We start from the raw sequence: 23,097 nt of genomic DNA on the forward strand, positions 1-23,097 counted from the left end.
TACCAATACAAAAGAACTCATACACTCAGTCACTCTCACCTCCTGATGTCATCATCCAGTCCTCTTGTTCTGTGTGAGCGGACCCAGTGCTCTAGCTGCTGCATGGAGTTTGTCCTGGACAGGCCCTTCTCTGAGTCCTGGACTGGAGCAGGGGACTTTCCTATATCATCAGCCAGGCTGATGTCTACCTCTGGTGGACTGCAGTCTCCAGTCTGCTCTCCCAACCCAGACCCTGAGCCATTGACCTGCTTTTGGGCATTGAGGTTGGCCTGGCCCTGGCGAGATGCAGACACTGCTGCTGCAATGGCAGCAGCCTGAGCTGGCTGCAGCTTGATGCTGCTGATTTTATTCAGAGTTCTCTCTGCACTCAGGTCTTTCTGGACGACATATTTCTCTCTGCCACGGACCGTAGCATACTTCTCTACATCTCTGAGAGTAGAATATTTATCCCCTTCTCGTAACGTACTGTATTTTTTCACTTCCTTCAGAGTGCTGTATTTGTCTACAACTTGTATGGTACCATATTTATTCCCAGTCTCCCTCGATGTGTTGTATCTGTCTGTCTCTTTTAGTGACAGCTGTCTCTTCACCTCCTTTTGAGGAACATATATTTGTCCATCTTTCTGGAGTGTGTGCCTGTCTCCTTTTTGTAGTGCATATTTTTCTCCATCCTTCTTGAGCAGGTACTTTTCTCCATCTTTGGATGGAGCACATTTGTCCTCTGTCTGCATCACTGTGTACTTTTCATCCACTTTCTGAACAGCGTACTTCTCAAGATCCCTATGAATGGCACACACCTCTCCATCTTTCTGCAACAAGGACTTCTCTCTGTCTTTTTGCAGCAGGTACTTCTGTCCATCCTTCTGAAGTGTGTAGCTCATGCCATCTTTCTTCAGGGGGTACCTCTCCCCATCTCTCTGTAAGGTATAGTACTCCCTCTGGCAATTGTGTTTCTGTATATCTTTCTGCCGTTTGTCGTCAGCTCGTGATAGGGATTGTTGTCGTGCAGGCTCACGGTTGCGCTCATTATTCTGGATCTCGGGCCGGGTTAGGACTCTGTGGTTCAGTATGTTGTTCAACTCTTGAGGTGTCCGTTGGTCCACTTTCCACTTGTCCAGCCTGAGATGAAAGAAAGAAAGGAATGTGACAAAGAATAAAGGAAAGAGTTGTCTCAGATATTTTTACCATAACTTCAGTGTCAGAATTCCTGTGTCAGCACCCCTTCTAACACTTCATCCTTCCTTTATCGCCCTCCTCTCCAGAAAAGTAGATTTTTCAAAGATTAAAATTCTGAATGGCTGAGATCTGGGAATGGGGTGACAAAAGAAACATAAAGAGTCAGACAATCATTTTTCCAGATGACTAAAACTGCTTTATTTGGTGTTTCTTTTCTATAGATGAGCATTCATAAGTACACCTGACCAACAATTGAAAATACACAACTTCTTTCTTTCTTGTATAGTCTTAAGAAAATTAGCCAGAAAAGAGGATGAAAATGAAAACCAAAATGACAATAAATAGAATGAGATAGGAATACTACCATAAATCAAATAGCCTGAAACTTCAGTCAGCAGCAGAATAAAGCATCACCAAGGCAGATAACACTTAGATGTACTGTATAAGCAACATACAAACACTACAGTGGCTACAGCCCACACACTCCTAAAGCAAGAAGAGAGCCTGCTCAGTTTTTGAAGACCACATACTGCAAATGTCCTCAGTCCTAAACTCCACTGGGCAGACAATGCTTGTAATTCTACCGGGCATGCTGCAGCACATTTCAGAAGTATCCATGAAGTTTCCCAGAAGTCTATTTTTGATGGATGTTGCATCAAGCTGCACAGAGCAGATCGAATTAGACAGGAAGTCAGACACAGGAACAGCTCAGAGAATATGGTAAATTTGCAAAGTAAAACACCTGTGCAGATGCCTGATTGTACATCAACAATAAACACAATAAAAGAAGACAGAAAACAGAGACCATTTCACTACAGAGCCTAATAACTCATGGTAGAAGTACAAATATCAAGGAAAAATTACCAAACCAACAAAATCTGAGCAAGTGAGCAAAATCAGGCAGCCTGTGCAAGTTCTCCGCTTCTAAAAGATTCCCTCTAAAACTGTGTCACAGCTGGAATGTGATGCAGGTGTGCCCAGTCTTTTATCAGTCATTCTCAATGGAGACTATGACCAGTTCACTCTGCAACTCCTGTCCCACATAGTTTTTAACATTTTGGAGTCTGGCAAATATGCACCAAGCAGTCACAGCTTTGACAGGGATTGTGAAAAATAGCAGAAAGGCTTCACACACCTCAGTGACAGAAGAAGCTCCTAACTGAAGGGAGACATCACCATTGGAAGACCCACCATAATCACTTTGACACAGCATGCACTTATTGCTCTGGCAACATTATAGGTGTGTTTAATTTAGGTCTTTTAAGCCAATTTTCTGCTTGATGCAATTGGCCAAAAGGGATCCTTTTATAAAATCTCTTTTTATACCATGGTATAATGATGTTAACCATAACCATAATCCATAATGTTGTCATCATTAATGTTATTGCACTGCACTGCACTGTTCAAAAACTGCTAAGGCAGCAGGCCTGTTCCCAGATCTCAGCAGTTGAGTACAATGCCACGACTACTGATAGACATGACCAAAACTATAACAACAAAATCAAAATTGAAGTAAACTACAACTATCCTTGAAATAGCCACATGATGGAAGTTACAATATAATTGTTTAGCCTGAACTCATGGTTCCTATTGCATTTAGTGGCTGCATGTCGCAACTGGATGTCACTTAGACTTAGAGTCTGTTCTATGTCTGTCCCTACAGGCTGCTGCTACTCACTCCTCAGCTACACAGTTTATTCAGAACAACATATGTCAGAAAATGTTCAAGTTCTTCATTGGAATATTCACAACAATTGCAGTGAAGCAGTCGATGGCAATAGAATTCTTGAATCTTAGGTTCCTTACTAAAACCATATAATATAAAACTGGTAGATAGGTTAGATGAGCGATGGTAAAATGTATAAACTGTAAACAGGATATCTAGTAATTCAATTGTAGTAGTAATGTAGTAAATGTATATATATACATGTATATAATAAGAGGAGGCTGTAGATAAGTATTCATATAAGAGTATATATTGTGATGGATAAATATATACTGTGATGACTAAACAGCCAAAAAACTGAAATATATATACTGAGAACAGGTAAACTGTAAGTCACCAGGTACGTAAGGAAGTAGAACCAGTACAGTACAATATGTATGTACAGTACCAGTAAGTTTGGCAGTAGTATAAAGTAGTAAAGAGTAAAGTGAAATCCATATATAACTATATTGCAAGTATTGTGAAATAGTGATGAGCTTGAGAGTTCAGCAGTGTTATGGGCTGTGGGATGAAGTTAAGGTTCACTTTGGCAGTGTGCATGATGTGAAAAGCAAACAACAAACAAATAAGCCAATAAAACAATAAACTTGCAAAGCCAACGAGGAGCTCAGGACATGGTAACTGTTCCTCAGTGCTGTCTTAGTGCCAGTTGGTTGTTTATAATAAGGCTCAATTGCATGTCCGCAATAACCTATTGTTTGGTTGCTCAGTGAAACAAATTAACTGTGAATATGGCAAGCTCATTAATGAAGCACAGGCAAAAGGCTCAACTTCATAGTGTTGAAGAGTTCATGAGTAGTAGAGCATTCAAATTTGGAGAATATGAATATGTGATTCAATTCTTGTGTCTGTGTCTAAAATTTTATTTTTAGTATCTGTGTAGTCATGTCTCTGTGGTGAGTACCAACCTTCTGGGTGGTTCAGTGTGGACGAGGGCGGCATCAGTCATGACTTTCATCCAGGATTCCATCTCTTTGGCTGTGTCAGCGCAGAAATAATAGGTCCGCATATTGGGGTGAGTGGCCTGCAGCGAAGGGACAGAAGGAGGAGATATTGACAGTGAGCACAAGATAAATAGGATAAATAATAAGAAATAGAAAAAATAAATAGGACCAGGAGATACAGATCATCAGGGAGGAGGAGATAAAAGAGCAGTGTGAGACACAGTGTTGGACGGTGACCGTGAGATACCAGCATGAAGTGTTTACATTATTCCTATTGGCAGAGGAGTGTGTTTGTGTACAGTATGATTATGATTTTGTGTGTGTGTGTGTGTGTGTGTGTGTGTGTGTGCCTGCCCATGTATTACTACTCATTGTCGGGACATAAATGTGTTTACACAGTCACATTGTGGGGATTCACCTGACTTGTGGGGACAAAATGGAAGTCCCCATAATGTAAATCATTAAATTTTAGCGTAAAGACTTGGGTTAAGGTTAGGGTGAGGGTTAGGATAAGTATCCAGGAAATGAATGTACGTTTATGTGATCTCCTCAAAAGTTATGAAAACTTAAAACAGAAAAAGAAACCATTTCACGACTTAGCTTAATTACCCATGGCAGAAGCGCAAATATCAAGGAAAAATTACCAAACCAACAAAACCTGAGCAAGTCAACAAAATCAGACAGCCTGTGCAAGTTCTCAGCTTCTGAAACATTCCCTCTAAAACCGTGTCACAGCTGGAATATGATGCAGCTGTGCCCAGTGGAGTCAAAAGTCATGAAAACCTGTTGAACGTGTGTGTGTGCGCGTCCGTTGTGTCGTGTGTGTCGCTCATCATCATCAAGTACTGTAAGTGTGAAAGTCTTCAAGGTTCCTCTTGGTGTAGGTAAAGCTACATAATATAAAAATTAGACATTTTTTCTTACAGTACAGTGCTTTTTTGATTATGATGTGTATGTGTGTTACAATCTTACAGACCTGTCTGTTCCTAGTGTTTTCCTTTTTCACTTTTCCCCAGTGTTCTATGTTGTCTGTGTGTGTGTCTATACCTGGCCAGCTCCGCTCCCACAGGTCCACACCTGATGCGCATGACACTGATTAAGGCATAGGATAAAATGGGAGAGCTCTCTCCTACCTGTTGCCGGATTGTCCTGAATTCTTACCGTTACCATCCCTCTCCTTGGGAGTTTGCTAATGTCTTTTCATGAACTGCTACTCAAAGTGTGTTTATGTGTTTCACTCGCCTGCCTGCCGCATCAGCATGTGTCTTGCCTCGGACCTGTTTCAATGGTTTTCCCCACTCTCTTTTGGAGTGCGCTTTTCTTTATTTTTCCTCCAGTCATTTTGAGTGTGCGTTTGTTTGCCATATTTATTATTGTTAGAATATTTATTATTGTTATAATAAATAATGTTCTTTATCTGAATCCTTCTCTGATTGTCATCCTTGGGTCCAAGCAAATTATTCGGGCATTCGGCCTAACAATGTGAACTGATGAGACTCTGTACAGTAGCTCCAATCATCAAGTCCTTACTCTTCACTTTTCTTAAGACAAACTAAAGCAGAAACTACATTTATTGTAAGTCAAGTAAATGGCTACTTTAGGGAAATTTGGGGAAATTTGCTCATTCAACTATTTTCCAAATGTGAGATGAGAAGATTAATATCATTCTCATGTTTGTTTGTTTGTTTAAGTACAGACCTGGGGCCCGTTGCACAAAACTAGGATAAGGGATTAAGCCGGGATATGTTGGTTATCCTGGCTCAACTTATTCGTGATCCGGTTGCACAAAAGCAGGATAGCGGAAAGTGGGATATGTTATGGGATAAGTTACCATGGAGATTTATTCTGTGGAGCTAGCCTGCACCAGACCAGGCTAAATTCCAGGATCTATTTAATCTCATCCCTTATCACCAATAGTTATTCCACTGCCCACTACACATTATCACATTCAACTAGATCTGAGGGAGAGTGACAATTGATCCACGGGGACAAAACAGATATCACATGCTGCATGTTTACACTGCAGCAGCCTGCACACGCTGACTGATATCCTTGCTGGTAATCATCACCACACTGCAGTTGGATGCATTTTATGTTTGGACTATGGACTAGACTAAGTGACATTTTTCTACTATCTGAGGAACATTAATGGGGTGAAAATATAAGGTATAAAGGGTTTATGAACACACCATGTGGACTGGAGAATATCTCATTTAAAATGTTAATATTCTTCTTTGTTTTCCTTTCTCCCTTCCACGTTAATGAAAGAGTCTAATGTTAAGTTTTAATTTGACACCATAACCCTAATAGTACTACCTCTTTATTTTCAGATGCGTTTTTTTTTTTTTTTTTGGTTTAATTAACCCCCTTAATATCACTAATTTTATCTTAACTTTTGTGTGTGTGTGTGTGTGTGTGTGTGTGTGTGTGTGTGTGTGTGTGTGTGTGTGTGTGGGGATATCGTCCAACTGTAAGTGTTGAGAACTTCATCAGCCTGTGATCAAATAAGTCCCAGCATACATGCAGCAATAATGGTATTGAGGAGAAAGCTGTGTTACATTTTGTTCTGCCTTAGTTGAGTTCATGTAAGAGTTCAGGTTAGTTTAGTCATGTTACATGCCTAGGAGTGAGAAGAGAGTTTTCAGGGCAGTCTCAGGTTTAGGTAAGACCAGCCCTGGAGTCCAGGATGGTAAGGGGTTTATCTATGTTTATTTGTTTGTGTTTGACAGTTTTTCTTTGGGTTCGGTTGTGGTTTATGTTTTGACTCAAATATGCTCTGAAGTACTCAGATATAGCCAACATGTAGGACCGGTACATTGCAAGATACCGCACTATGATCCAGAATAATATAAATAATCAACAAGGAGCAATCTCGTTCATTAGCTGGAATGTCAAAGGGCTAAATAATATGGTTAAACAGAGCAAAATATTTAGTCATTTGAAATCATTAAAACCTGATGTAATATTGCTCCAGGAGACACATTTAAATATTAACTCCCAAAAAAGACTAAATTGTAAGTGGATCGGACAAATATATCATTCAAGTTTTAACTATAAAGCCAGGGGAGCAGCAATTTTAATTAGGAAGGGGATCCCATTTGAACACTCAAAAGTAATATCAGACACTAATGGAAGATATATTGTTGTAGTGGGCAAGCTATTTAATACACCATTAATATTGGCTAATATTTATGGACCAAATTGGGACAGTGCACAGTTCTTTCTTAATTTTTTTTCAACTCTTCCAGACCTTAATTCCTACAAATTAATTCTAGGTGATTTCAATTGCGTCCTTCATGCCCAACTAGACAGATCAGGTGTAAGATCAAACGCTGCTCTCTCATCAGCCGCAGTGGCTATTAATTCCCTCCTTTGCTCGTATGGCTTGTCAGATCCCTGGCGGATAAAAAAATCCAACTATGAGGCAATTCTCCTTCTTTTCCCCTGTTCATCATAGTTACTCTAGGATTGACTACTTTATTGTAGACAACCAGCTACTCCCCTTAATTTCCAGCAGTAAGTATCACAGCATAGTTTTATCAGATCACAGCCCAGTGCAACTGGATTTAATTTTTCCAGCTAATATAATACCTCAACAAACTTGGCGACTAGATCCCCAATTACTTCTGGGTGAAGATTTTAGAGCATTTCTCAATGGCCAGATTGATTTCTTCCTGGAAATTAATGATACTCAGGAGGTATCAAGGGGCGTTTTGTGGGAGTCTATGAAAGCCTACATTAGGGGCCAGATTATCTCTTATGTGGCATATAGGGATAAGCAGCGTTCCAAACAACTTAAAGAGCTGGCCAATAAAATTGCAGATGTTGATAGGCGCTATGATCTTTCGCCTACGCCAGATCTTTTTAAGGAGAAATTACTGTTGCAAGCTGAATTTGATACACTTATGACATGGAAAGCTGAAAGAAATATTCTTAAATCCAGACAGGTATATTACGAACATGGTGATAAAGCAGGGAGGCTCCTTGCACTTCAACTTAAACAGCAGTCAGCTGAACAAATGATCTCAGGAATTAACACAGGCGCTGACTCGATATCTTGCAACCCCCAAGTCATTAATGACCAGTTTAAACAATGTTATTCCACTCTCTATCAATCTGAAGTAGATGGTAGCCCATCTGAGATCTACTCATTTCTGGATTCGCTGGATATCCCGAGTCTCTCTCCAGATGCCCAGTCATCCCTAGAGCAGCCACTGTCGCTTGAGGAGATAGCGAATGCCATTAGGTCATTTCAAACAGGAAGGGCGCCAGGACTGGACGGATTCCCCATGGAGTTTTATAAGGAATTCTCTTTAAAACTTGCGCCCATTCTTAAATCAGTCTATGATGAATCTTTGGCCAACGGAAAATTGCCGCAAATGCTTACACAGGCTACAATTTCAGTTTTATTAAAAAAAGATAAGGACCCTGTACAGTGCAGCTCATATAGGCCAATAAGTCTTTTGTGCTGTGACTATAAAATTCTAACTAAAACCCTTGCACAGAGATTGGACCCTATTATTCCGACCATTATTAATGAGGACCAAACAGGCTTTATTCCTGGACGGCAGTCATTTTTTAATGTGAGAAGATTATTTAATGTGTTATTTTCCCCCCATTCAACTGTGCAACCTGAAGTTATTCTAAGCCTTGACGCGGAAAAGGCGTTCGATAGAATTGAATGGACCTACCTCTTTGCGGCTTTAGAAAAATTTGGAGTGGGATCCACTTTCTGTAGATGGATCAAAGTTCTATACTCAACACCCATGGCGGCAGTTAGAACTAACGGCCTGATCTCAGAATATTTTTCACTCCACAGAGGTACAAGGCAGGGTTGCTGTCTATCGCCCTTCTTGTTTGATATTGCGATTGAACCGTTGGCGATTGCTATTAGATCGGATGGCAGGATTAAGAGTATTTCTAGGGGTGAAACAAATCATAAAACATTGCTTTATGCTGATGATTTACTTTTGCAAATATCAGACCCAATTGAGAACATGCCTTACCTTCTTCATTGGCTACAAAAATTCAGTAGTATATCAGGGTATAAAATCAACTTGTCAAAATCTCTATTATTCCCATTGAATAATTTGGCAAAGCAGATAACGTATGAAAACTTGCCCTTTAAAATTGAGAATGACAAATTTACTTACTTGGGAATAGAAATAGCAGGCTCAATTAAGGCTATTTATCAACATAATTATAGGTCCATCTTAGACCGTACCAAAATTGATTTGGATAGGTGGTCGAAACTTCCAGTCTCACTGGCAGGACGGATAAATGCAGTGAAGATGACTGTAATGCCCAGGTTTCTTTATTTATTTCAAATGATTCCCATTTTTCTCCCAAAATCTTATTTTGCTCAACTGGATCGCTTTATCTCTTCATTCATATGGAATAAAAAACCTGCACGTATAAAGAAGGCAAGTCTGGAGAGAGTCAAATCTGATGGCGGCTTGGGTTTACCTAACTTTTTATTCTACTATTGGGCAGCTAATATTGTTAAGCTGACATATTGGATCACCATGTTCGCAGATAAGGAAGGTCCGGTCTGGGCTGATATGGAATTGAGAGCTACACTCCCAGTTTCTCCGATTTCAATCTTAGCTGCTCCTCTACCACTAACTATCAAAGCATCTGAATTGAACTCAAACTTGGTGGTCCAAAACTCGATTAAGATCTGGGCTCAGTTCAGAAAACATTTTAGCTTGACAAATATATGTAGATTCTCCCCAATAACATTTAATCATCTTTTTGCGCCATCTCAAATAGATCAGGCATTTGCAGGCAGGAGCGGCTTGGTCTACTTTGAAGATCTATTTACAGATGATGGCTTTGCATCATTTAAATTTCTATGTGAAGATCATAATCTACCAAAGTCTCACTACTTCAGATATCTTCAGGTCCGGAGTTTTGCCTCTAAATTTTTCCCAGGGTATCCGTCACCACCCTCTAAAGACTTAATGTATTTGGTTCTTGATGTAAATCCATTCAATAAAAGAGCAATATCAAAAATATACAGTATGCATTAATTCTGGATAGCTGCTCTCATACGTGGGATAAAATCAAGGCAGCATGGGAGGGAGAGTTTGGAGAAACAATATCGGAAGACACCTGGAAAAACACTATACAGCGTATACACACATCTTCTTTCTGTATCAGGCATGGCCTAATTCAGTTTAAGGTAGTCCACAGGTTGTATTACTCTAATGATAGACTGTCTAAGTTATACCCTAATGTTACACCAAGCTGTCCTAGATGACAGTACTCTCCCGTTTCTTTAGGACACATGTTTTGGTCATGTCCATCTCTGTACGGTTTCTGGTCTTCAATCTTTCAGTCACTCTCAGCGATACCCGGCAAGACACTGCCACCTGACCCTTGGATAGCCATTTTCGGTGTAGTCAGTGATGAGATAAAGCTGTCCCGTCTCCACAAAGATGCAATTGCCTTTGCATCGTTGCATGCCCGTCGTCTGATACTGTTGAACTGGAAAGGGAAGAACCCTCCTGCTTATGTTCAGTGGATTAGAGAAGTGATGTTGGGATTGGCTTTGGAAAAAATTTGGTATACAGTACGCGGGTTGGAAGATAAATATGACAGAACCTGGTCACAGTTCATATCAAGAGTCTGCCTTTTACTTGACTCCTGGTTCTTACTAATTTTCTTTTTTCTCTTCCTTCCTCTTTCTTTGTCTGTCACTCGGGTCTTGCTATGGTCTATATTTTGACGGTTAGGACTTTCTTTCTAATGCCAGAGGTCCAGAATGTTGGTGTTATCACCATATTGATCAACACAGATTGTTTTGAGTCTGCATGTCTTTTGTTTGTTTTGTTTTGTTTTGTTTTTGTGTGTGTGTGTGTGTGTGTGTGTGTGTGTGTGTGTGTGTGTGTGTGTGTGTGTGTGTGTGTTCTTCTTTTGGTGCTTTGTTTACGTGGGTGTCTATGTGCTGTGATGTGTTTGTGGAGATGCCACCTGGATGGGGTGGGGGGTGGGGGATGGGTTCACAACTTTTGTAAGAAATTCTCAATTAATGACGCCTATTTTTGTAATATGTAAAAATGAAAAATAAAGTTGGAAAAAAAAAGAGTAACATGATGTTCCTTTATCGAATAAGGATAAACCAAAGCATCAATTCTTTCAAAACTGAAGTCACATGTGTGACTCTACAAGATAGAAAGCACAGAATCAAAGCATATTACACAACACAAGAATAAATACACCCCACGTCTGCACTGAAATAAATGCAGGACAAATCCGTACACAAGTGAACAGACAAATGAATGGATGCAGGAGCCTGCAAGCTTGTGTACAGCACAAACATAAGAGGCCAAATCAATCTAACTTGATAAGATAAGATCAACTTTATTTATCCCAAAGAGAAATTATGTAAGAGATAATGCCCGACGAGGTGTCCATTACCAGAAATGAATGGATGACGGGGAGGCGTAAGTTTCTCCACAAGAAGTGGACTATTTAATATCTCTCGTTGTGACGCGTTGCCAAGGTAACCGGCTCTGGCCACAGAACCTGCAGCTCGGTCGGCCGCAGCTGTTATATTAGGCCTAATCAGTGGAGGGAAGTGAGATGATTGCTTAACGTTATGTTACGTGATACAAAGTATCATTTCAGAGGGCAAGTGCACCTCTTACCGCTTGTGTGTGTCCAGAGGATGATGCGGCAGTTTGTTTCAAAGAATCGAAGTCCACAGATAGTTTCCTAAATCGTTTTTATTGCAAGAAACATTATCCACCATTGACTCTGATCATTAAATGTGTATCAATTAAGTAAGTCTATCCTAAATCGTTTTTATAAATATAGCTTACCACTGCGATAAAGTTAGAAATATATTCACAGATTCGAACTTCCGGGATCAATAAGTCACACGCGAAAATTTGTTAGACAGCAAACGATACCTCTTCCCAACCGTGGTAACACAGACAACGAGCTACAACCTACTTTTTATCAAAATGAGCCGTCCTCCATGCAGTATGAATTACATTGGTCTCTACGAGCGGCCAGAAGCGAGACCGGAGCGCAGAGACCGTCTACAAATGTCTATACCGATAAGAAACAATGAAAGATTATTCAATAACTTTACTTCTGTTAAGTGTAGTGCCACCAAAATCCCCACACACATCAATGGCCACCTCCTGTTTATACTACAACACTTAGTTTGGGAAAAAGGTGCTTTTACATAATTTTTGGAAAATTTTCAAGGGAATAATATTCAATAAATTCATATTAATAACATGGAGTGCCACCAAATTCCCCTCACACATCAATGACCTCCTGTTGGTTATACTACAACACTTAGGTAGGAGAAATGTGCTTTTGCATACTTTTTGGGATTTTTTATTGGGAATAATATTCAATAACTTCATGTTAGTAATGTGTAGTGCCACCAAAATCCCCTCACACATCAATGACCTCCTGCTGGTTATATGACAACCTATAGTTTGGAGAAATGTGCTATTCCATACTTTTTGGGAATTTCTAAAGGGAATAATATTCAATAACTTTGCTTCTGTGAAGTGTAGTGACCCCAAAATCACCCCACACATCAATGGCCTCCTCCTGGTTATACACTTAGTTTGGGAATAGGTGCTTTTACAGAATTTTGGGGAATATTTATTGGGAATAATATTCAATAACGCTACTTCTGTAGTGCAGTCCTGTAACGATTTGTTCCTTTCAAGTCATTTCATGTGTTCTCATCCTGTGATATTTTATTGCATTTGTCTAACCCAATGAATGTCCTTGTACCGTTCAGCGTTGTAAGATAACATGACTGGTGGAAGCCAGTTTGGTTAACAGGAGGCAGATGACACTCTCTTCTCTACTGTCAGCGATGTCTGTTGCATTAGATCCATGCCCAAACAACACTCACGCACAGGTTGCTTATCACATTCCAAGGACAAGATGTGGAAAATAGTTGTGCTGTCCACGTCCTGGTAACACATCTTCATGATCATCAGACTCTCTGCGGTGGCACTACACATTATTTACATAATCTACATCATAGAAGTGAAATTATTGAATATTATTCCCTTGAAAAATTCCCCAAAATGAGGCAAAAGCAGAATTCTCCAAACTAAGTGTTGTAGTATAAACAGGAGGAGGCCATTGATGTGTGAGGGGATTTTGGTGGCACTACACATTATTAACATGAAGTTATTGAATATTATTCCCTTGAAAAATTCCCCCAAAATTCTGTCAAAGTATCTATTCCCAAACTAAGGGCTCTATTTTCGAGCGGCGCAGGCAGGTGCAGGGCCCATTTGGAATTTTGGTAAAACGAGGCGTACAGAGGTGCGCCAGGATGGGCGTTGTGGCGCAGTAGGGGGGAGGTGTCGGCATAATGAGCCGGTGCATTGGAATTTTCGACCATTTCGGTCTGTGCCGGCGGCGTAAAAGTGCGCTGAAAGCTCGCCACCTCAGACCTGGTCAAGTGGCGCAAGTGGATTTTCATAAACCGGCGGAGTCGTGTGCTCACGTCACCAACACCTCACAGTCAGGTTTCCACAGTGTCTGGCATTTCACTGCAATCAATTATTAGCAACAGCCGCAATTTAATGCAGCTATCTGTGTCAGCACATACAGTCAGACCTAAATTTGTATATTATGATCAGTATCTCTTCTGACCACATCGAAAGTGCGTTTGGCATGCGTAATGGTCACTCAACCTGACTGAATGCCCACAGGTGAAACAAGGATGTCTGATGATCTGTGACTCAAATTGCCTGGTGACAAACATATATGCCACTTTCCCCGGGTCGGCACATGACTCGTTCATCCGGCGAATTCTAGCATCCCTACAGTCTTTCAGGGGGACACCCCTCTGGATGTGTGGCTGCTAGGTGATAACGGCTATCCACTGAAAACGTGGTTGATGACGCCATATATCACACCTTCAGCAAGACGGCAGCGTGGTTTTAACGGTGTTTTCAGCAGTGCTCAGTCAGTCATCGAACGCACACTGTGATCAATGATTAGCAACAGCCACGATTCAATGCAACTGTCTGAGTCAGCACATACAGTCAGACCTATATTTTGATCAGTATCTCATCTGACGACATCGCAAGCGCGTTCGACACGCGTAATGGTCACTCACCCTGACCGAATGTACACAGGTGAAACAGGGATGAGAACTAATCGGTTAACGTCGCTGTGCCAACCAGAAACAGCCATGACATCCTACAGAGCATATATACTGCATCTATCTCAGAGCACTCGAGAGACAGAGAGAGACAGACACATGGAAAAAACGTAAGTGATGATTGTTGTCCGCTATTACCCACGTCATTTCATTCCAAATACAAATGTTATCATAGTAATGCTTAACGTTATCTACAAAGATGGAGAACATTATTGCTTTGAGGAGGATGAGGAGGATTTACCATCTAAGGACCTCATATTTAGACATCGGAATCAGGATCAGAAATTCTTTATTTATCCCTGAGGGGAAATTGTTTTTGTTGCAGTGCTCCTTACAAGAATAGAATTAGAATAAAATTAGAAAAGAAAGAAAAAAGCAAATATCCATCCATCCATTTTCTCCCGCGGGGGGAGCAGTCTGAGCAGGGACGCCCAGACTTCCCTCTCCCCAGACACTTCCCCCAGCTCTTCCGGGGGGATCCCGAGGCGTTCCCAGGCCAGCCGAGTGACATAGTCACCCCAGCGTGTCCTGGGTCTTCCCCGGGGTCTCCTCCCGGTGGGACATGCCTGGGACACCTCCCTAGGGAGGCGCCCAGGGGGCATCCGATAAAGATGCCCGAGCCACCTCAGCTGACTCTTCTCGATGTGGAGGAGCAGCGACTCTACTCTGAGCTCCTCCCGGGTGACAGAGCTCCTCACCCTATCTCTAGGGGAGCGCCCCGCCACCCTGTGGAGGAAACTCATTTCAGCCGCTTGTATCCGGGACCTCGTTCTTTCGGTCATGACCCAAAGTTCATGACCATAGGTGAGGGTAGGAACGTAGATTGACCGGTAAATCGAGAGCTTCCCTTTCGGCTCAGCTCCTTCTTCACCACGACGGACCGGTACAGCGACCGCATTACTGCAGCCGCTGCACCGATCCGCCTGTCAATCTCACGCTCCATCCTTCCCTCACTCGTGAACAGGATCCCAAGATACTTAAACTCCTCCACTTGAGGCAGGAGCTCTCCCCCAACCTGAAGGGAGCAAGCCACCTTTTTCCGGTCGAGAACCATGGCCTTGGACTTGGAGGTGCTGACTCTCATCCCAGCTGCTTCACACTCGGCTGCAAACCGCCCCAGTGCATGCTGAAGGTCCTGGCTCGAGGGAGCCAACAAGACAACATCATCTGCAAAAAGCAGAGACGAAATCTGGCGGCTCCCGAACCGAACCCCTCCGGCCCCTGGCTGCGCCTAGAAATTCTGTCCATAAAAATGGTGAACAGAACCGGTGACAAAGGGCAGCCCTGCCGGAGTCCAACATGCACCGGGAACAGGTCCGACTTATTGCCGGCAATGCGGACCAAGCTCCTGCTCCGGTTGTACAGGGACTGTACAGCCCTCAATAGAGGGCCTCCAACCCCTGACGAGGGACACGGTCAAATGCCTTCTCCAAGTCCACAAAACACATGTGGACTGTTTGGGCAAACTCCCATGAACCCTCAAGCACCCTGTGGAGGGTATAGAGCGGTATAGATAGCGTGCTGCTGTCACGCCAATTCTGAAAAAACCCGACTTCAATAATCTCCGCCCTATCTCCAACTTACCTTTCATCTCCAAAATTCATGAAAAAATAGTCTCCTCCCAACTCCACGCACATCTCACTCTGAACAGTTTGTATGAACCCTTCCAGTCTGGTTTCCGTCCACGTCACAGCACAGAGACTGCACTTATCAAAATTACCAACAATCTCCTCACTGCAGCTGACACCGGTTCACTCTCCGTCCTCATCCTTCTTGACCTGAGTGCAGACTTTGACACCATCTCACACCCCATCCTCCTCAGTAGACTCTCCTCAATTGGCATCACCCACACCCCCCTTCAATGGTTATATTCCTACCTCACAGACCGCACTCAGTTCATACAACTCAAGTCTTTCTCCTCCGACCCCTCCCCAGTCACCACAGGTGTGCCCCAGGGCTCTGTCCTGGGGCCCCTCCTCTTCATAATCTACCTCCTCCCCCTTGGCCATATCTTCTGTAAATTTAACATTTCTTTCCACTGCTTCACGGATGACACCCAGCTCTACCTCTCCTGCAAACCAAACTCCACACTCCCACCCCCCTCCCTCACCTCCTGCCTTTCTGAAATAAAATCATGGTTCACCTCTAACTTTCTAAAATTAAATAGCAATAAAACTGAATTCCTACTCATTGGCACCAAATCCACCCTATCTAAAGTTGACACCTTCTCTCTCTCCATCGACAGCTCCTTAGTCTTCCCCTCCCCCCAGGTTAAGAGTCTGGGTGTCATCCTCGACAGTACACTCTCCTTCCAATCTCACATTAATAACACCACCCGGTCTGCTTACTTTCACCTTCGCTCACTCAATCGTCTCCCAGATCTTCCTCCTCCCTCCATCTCACTGTACCCGCTGCCGGGCTTAGCTCCATGGGGAGCAGAGCTTTCAGCCGCTCTGCTCCCCAACTCTGGAACTCTCTGCCACCTGACCTCCGTAACTCTGCCACCCTGTCCATCTTCAAATCCAAACTCAAAACTCATCTATTCAGACTTAGTTACTCTCTATAAACTGCTTCACACGGTCCCCCCTCCCTATTTATTGTATCTTGTTTTTATCTTGTATTTTATATCATTGTTTGTATATTTTCTGTACAGCGACCTTGGCGAAAGGCGCTTTCAAATAAAATGTATTATTATTATTATTACAGAGCTGGTCCAGTGTTCCACTGCCAGGACGAAAACCGCATTGTTCCTCCTGAATCCGAGGTTCGACTATCGGCTGGATTCTCCTCTCCAGTACCCTGGAATAGACTTTCCCAGGGAGGCTGAGGAGTGTGATCCCTCGATAGTTGGAACACACCCTGGGGGCACTGTCCCCATCTGCCACGCGATGTTGCAGAGGCGTGTCAACCAAGACAAACCTACAACATCCAGAGACTTGAGGTACTCAGGGTGGATCTCATCCACACCTCAGTGACTTCAGCCCCGGTGATGGATGAAAAAAGCAAATATAAAAACTATATATATATATATATATATATATATATATATATATATATATATATATATATATATATATATATATATACACACACAAAATATACCACTTAATCCATCCATCCATCCATTTTCTATGCCGCTTATCCCTTTCGGGATCGCAGGGGGGCCGGAGCCTATCTCGGCTGTCAATGGGCAGGAGGCGGGGTACACCCTGGACCGGTTGCCAGCCGATCGCAGGGCACAAGCACACAACCATTCACACTCACACTCACACCTAGGGGCAATTTAGAGTCACCAATCAACCTACTGAGCATATTTTTGGTCTGTGGGAGGAAGCCGGAGTACCGGGGGGGAAGAACATGCAATCTTCACACAGAAAGGCCTGACCCGGGAATTGAACCGGCGACCCTCTTGCTGTGAGGCACGCGCACTACCTGCTGCGCCACCGTGCAGCCCATACCACAAAATATAGAACAATATATAAATACTGAGAAAAAATAAACCATATATACAAACGGGTGTGCAAAGTAATACAAACGGATGTCAGGAGACATGAGTGACATCAGTCTCCTGGAAACCTGCCATGTGCCTCGCCAGCGGTGTTCTTAAAGGTGAGGCGAGGAGCTGCTGTGATTGGTGAAGATTTGACTCGGCTGTGCCAAACCCACTCCACGCCTTCTCCCCTCCCTCTTTCCGAGTTGCGCCGCTGGGTGGGACTGAAATGAGAAGGAGGTGGAGATGTGCCGGTGGCGGAGTCGAAAATTGAGCCCTAAGTGTTGTAGTATAAACAGGAGGAGGCCATTGATGTGTGAGGGGATTTTGGTGGCACTACACATTATTAACATGAAGTTATTGAATATTATTCCCTTTGAAAATTCCTCCAAATTATGCAAAAGCACATTTCTCCAAACTAAGTGTTGTAGTACAACCAAGAAGAGGCCATTCATGTGTGGGGCAATTTTGGTGGCAATACATACTATTAACATGAAGTTATTGAATATTATTCTCAATAAAAATTCCCCAAAATTATATAAAAGCACCTATTCCCAAACTAAGTGTTGTAGTATAAACAGGAGGAGGTCAATGATGTGTGAGGGGATTTTGGTGGCACTACAGGTCATAGAAGTGAAATTATTGAATATTATTCCCTTGGAAAATTCCCCAAAATTATGCAAAAGCACAATTCTCCAAGCTAAGTGTTGTAGTATAAACAGGAGGAGGCCATTGATATGTGAGGGGATTTTGGTGGTGCTACACATTATTAACATGAAATTATTGAATGTTATTCCCAATAAAAATTCCCCCAAATTATGTAAAAGCACATTTCTCCAAACTAAGGGTTGTAGGAAAACCAGGAGGAAGCAATGGATGTATGAGTGGATTTTGGTTGCACAACACGTTATTAATGTGAGGTTATTGAATATTATTCCCTCTAAAAATTCCCCCAAATTATGTAAAAGCATGTTTCTCCAAAGCAAATGATGTAGTATAACCAGCAGGATGCAATTAATGTGTGAGGTGAGTTTGGTGGCACTACATTTAACAGAAGTGAAGCTATTGAATAATCTTTCATTGTTTCTTATCGGTATGGACATTTGTAGACGGTCCCTGCGCTCCAGTCTCGCTTCCGGCTGCTCGTAGAGACTAATGTAATTCATACTGCATGGAGGACGGCTCATTTTGATAAAAAGTAGGTTGTAGCTCGTTGTCTGTGTTACCACGGTTGGAAAGAGGTGTCGTTTGCTGTCTAACAAATTTTCGCGTGTGGCTTATTGATTCCGGAAGTTCGAATCTGTGAATATATTTCTAACTTTACGGCAGCTCTCTGCTCACCGTTACATCATCTTTTCATTACACTATAAAGTTATAACGTGAAACTTTTCACGTTTTTACAATATAAATTATCACGTTATAACGTGAAACTTTTCACGTTTTTAATAATATAAATTATCACGTTATAATGTGAACTCTTTCACGTTTTTACAATATTTTACAAAGCTTATTGTTAGAACAATAAACTTTTCACGTTATAACGTAATAATGACCCTTTTTTTCCTGATGTGGTAGTAATACTCTTCCATAGTTTTATAACTGTGGCGGTGTTGCCTTTCTTTTTAATTTGGTCCTTCACCTCCTCGTAAGCCTCCATGAGGACTTCTGCCTCCGACAGGGGAAAGTACGCCGCTCTAGTTGCCATGGTGAATCGGTGAATCTGTGATCGATGTCTCTTTGAGGAAGCCGCATGCACATACTTATCCAGGATAGGTTTCACCTGGCTTGTTGAATCCATGTCTGCGGATGGAAAGTGTCCTGAGACAACTTCTGTTGTGATTTGGCGCTATACAAATAAAATTGAACTGAACTGAACTTATATAACGTTAAGCAATCATCTCACTTCCCTCCACTGATTAGGCCTAATATAAGCTGCGGCCGACCGAGCTGCAGGTTCTGTGGCCAGAGCCGGTTACCTTGGCAACGCGTCACAATTAAATAGTCCACTTCTTGTGGAAAAACTTATGATTTTAACAGTAAAAAACAACATTAACGTATTAATAACTGATTTAATATCCATTTCTTTCGTAAGTGACCATGGTATAAGCGGAGCTTCGCGTTGGATGGTTCATGCATCCATTCATTTCTGATAATGGACACCTTGTCGGGCATTATCCCTTGCATAATTCCCCTTTGGGATAAATAAAGTTGATCTTATCTTATCAAGTTAGATTGATTTGGCCTCTTATGTTTGTGCTGTATACAAGCTTGCAGGCTACTGCATCCATTCATTTGTCTGTTCATTTGTTGTGTACAGATTTGTCCTGCATTTATTTCAGTGTGCAGACATGTGGGGTGTATTATATACAGCTTTGAATGTGTATTTATTCTTGTGTTGTATAATATGCTTTGATTCTGTGGTTTGGAAGTTTGGAAAGGAACTGATGCTTTGATTTATCCTGATTCAGTAAAGGAACATCATGTTACTCTTTGATGTGTATTTCTATTTATATTGGATGTGTATTTTATATATAGTCTATGGGAAACTGTCTATCTGATGATTGCAACATCATCTAAAATCATCATTTGTCTACAATGATTGAAATTTAGGAAATTAATTAAAATTGAAATTAATGATTCTTATGTTTTGTGTTAATGTTTAAATAATGACCGTGGATCTAGTGGAATAACTATTGGTTTCCATTTGTGATGACTGCTGACTGAGATAAGGGATGAGATTAAATAGATCCTGGAATTTAGCCTGGTCTGGAGCAGGCTAGCTCCACAGAATAAATCTCCATGGTAACTTATCCCATAACATATCCCACTTTCCGCTATCCTGCTTTTGTGCAACCGGATCACGGATAAGTTGAGCCAGGATAACCAACATATCCCGCCTTAATCCCTTATCCTAGTTTTGTGCAACGGGCCCCAGGAGTCAGGACATGGTTAGCCTAGCTTAGCATAAAGACTGGAAGCAGGGGCAAACAGCCTGGTACTGTGTAAAGTTCAAAACTACACCAACCAACAGCTCTGTGGCTCCCTAGTTACCAAGTTGAATATCTCTTCTTTAACTCATCCATGACAGAAATGCAAAAACTTGTGGTTTCAGGGAGTTAGGTGATGGATCAAAGAGAGACTGACCAGGATAGACTGTCTGAAAATATGAGCCATATTTAAAGGATATCATCTGAACAAGCTGTTTCTGTTATCCAATCAGGATAAGGGTGTAATTTACTTAGTAACTTGCTGACCTTCAGGAAGCCAGCAAATTATCCTGAACTGTTATTTCAAAATAAAAATCTGTACAATATAGTAGCTTCATGATGATCATCACAACTAATTAAGAACTTATTCCAAAAAACTTTTGAAGTGACCTTTAAGCTGTTTGTGTCTTACCTTGAAGGCATATTTCTTGCTGATGTGGTCATCCACCGACAGCATTGAGATGTGAAAACTGGGAAGTAGTATACTTCCCAGGATGCTATCCTCTTTCTCATCTGCACCAAAAAAGAGAAAGAATACTCATATGTCAACATATATAGAGTAGAACAAATGCATTCACACCCACATTGATCTAAATTAATAAGCACATTCTGAATGTGGTGCAGGTTCACTAAATTAAGATCAGGAAGGACTTATTAGTATCAAATTTGACGGTAGATTGAATATGGGGCTGGACTGGTAACGTCGCTAAATGTTAAGCTTTACTTTGCTTTATGTGTGATGGTACTGAGGGGATTCCCAAGGTCAAATCACATGCCAAATGTGCAGAACATGGGGTTGCTTAATATGCAAATAAAGTTAAAACATGGGTTTGTTATACTCCAGCTCAGTAAGAGACACACATAAAAGAATTGACCATTTATAAAGAGTAGTTGTATGGTTTTTAAAAGTGAGGGGGACACGGCGCCATTCTCCAGTGGGAATTACACCCTTGTTCATGGTCTTCATACTTGTCCTCAGGATTTGGAATGTGTTGTCATATCTTGCCTTTCACTTTCAGAACATGGAGGTCTAACATTATGTGATGGATGGTGTGATGAATGACAAAGAGATGATGATGTGGCTTATCAAACCACTGCAGACAGATAGAGAATTAGATGATTGGATATCCTTATGAGCTCAGTCTGCTTTTCATGTGAACTATGATCTTGTCTCCTACCCTGTGTGCGGTCCACAGGTCCACAGCATGGATCTCTCTCTCTCTCTCTCTCTCTCTCTCTCTCTCTCTCTCTCTCTCTCTCTCTCTCTCACACACACACACACACACACACACACACACACACACGTTATGTTTTTATCACTTGTGGTTACATAGACTTACATTCATTTCCTGGAGCCTTACCCTAACCCTAAACCTAACCATAACCACTATTTTGCCTATTCCTAACACTATACCTAAAATTTAATGATTTACATTAAGGGGACCTGCATTTTGTCCCCATAAGGCAGGTTAGTCCCCTCAATGTGACTGTGTAAACAGATTTTTGTCCCCACAACATGATAAATACCTGGTCTCACACACACACACACACACACACACACACACACACACACACACACCTTGAGTTTTGTCTTTCACATTTCAGAAGGAGAAAATCTGGAAATCTTGAGAGAGCAAACACTGCATGAAAACTACTATTTCCGTCAATCTTCTTCACTATATATTGCTGTGGAAGTTCCCTCTCAGCCCCTGTGACTTTGAGGTGTTAAAATGCAAATGTAAATGGTAAATGCTGCAAGCTATACAAATGCAAATTGGGGTTTTGTGTGTGTGTGTGTGTCCTGGTATTTATCACGTTGTGGGGACAAAAATCTGTTTACAGTCACATTGTGGGGACTCACCTGCCTTATGGGGACAAAATGCAGGTCCCCTTAATGTAAATCATTAAATTTTAGGGTGAAGACTGAGGATAAGGTTACAGGTTAGGTAAGGTTAGGGTTTTTTGTTTGTTTTTTTGTTTTTTTAGGCAGGAATAGGCAAATAGTGGTTATGGTTAGGTTTCAGTTAAAACTTAGAAATGGATAAAAGGTTAGTACAATTTAAAAAAGGGGGGGGGGGTAAAAATAGTGAAAGGACAGTTAAAAAGCCCCCGAGGCACTGCAGGGTTAGGTTTTTTTTTTTCATGAGGATTTAAAAGTGTGTTTCAATAATTTCATAGGTTACATACAGGATAAGTGTCCTGACTCTCAAAAGCCTTTCTTTTTCCACTTAAATTGCAAAATCAAATTGTGAAAATTAAAGCATCTACAGTTCTTGGATACCGTCACAATTTTTTGCATTTTGTCACCACAACACCAGATGAAAAATGGTTATGTGATTAGCTTGCAAAATTCCAGCAGGGTAAGTCCACTGCTGATTCTTTAAGTAGGAATAAAAAGGGAACACACCAAAAAAAAAAAACTTTTCTTTTTTAATTTTCGATGATGTCAAGCAGTTTAAAGAAGTTTACATATTTTATAAAATATGCAGGTGCAAAAATAGAAAATCAAAATACCTAGCACAGCAAGTTTTTCTTTCGACAGTTTGTTTCCTGGGCCTGGCATAAAAGACCTCAAACTCAGTGCCCTAAATTTCAGCCAGTGTGTTTGTTTTTGG

At 41.5% G+C, this 23,097-nt stretch overlaps 1 protein-coding gene across 10 annotated transcripts in view; it reads right to left on the reverse strand.

The window, feature by feature from the left end:
* The window catches only part of LOC139350903 (pleckstrin homology domain-containing family A member 5-like), a 251,205-nt gene that overhangs the window by 67,077 nt on the left and 161,031 nt on the right, over positions 1–23,097 (reverse strand). For 9 of the 10 annotated variants that reach the window (XR_011603550.1, XM_070992563.1, XM_070992567.1 and 6 more), the window contains 3 exons: positions 20,895–20,995; positions 3,811–3,926; positions 40–1,119 (listed from right to left, as the gene is read on the reverse strand). Coding sequence is in view for 8 of the 10 variants with exons in the window: in XM_070992563.1 (XP_070848664.1) it covers positions 40–1,119; positions 3,811–3,926; positions 20,895–20,995 (1,297 nt within the window). In the remaining 2 variants the exon portion in view is untranslated. Of the gene's footprint in view, positions 1–39; positions 1,120–3,810; positions 3,927–20,894; positions 20,996–23,097 lie in introns of those variants that run through there. The other variant, XR_011603552.1, reaches the window with a different exon arrangement.

The sequence above is a fragment of the Chaetodon trifascialis genome, chromosome 22, assembly GCF_039877785.1.
Source record: "Chaetodon trifascialis isolate fChaTrf1 chromosome 22, fChaTrf1.hap1, whole genome shotgun sequence".
Taxonomy (NCBI): Eukaryota; Metazoa; Chordata; class Actinopteri; order Chaetodontiformes; family Chaetodontidae; genus Chaetodon; species Chaetodon trifascialis.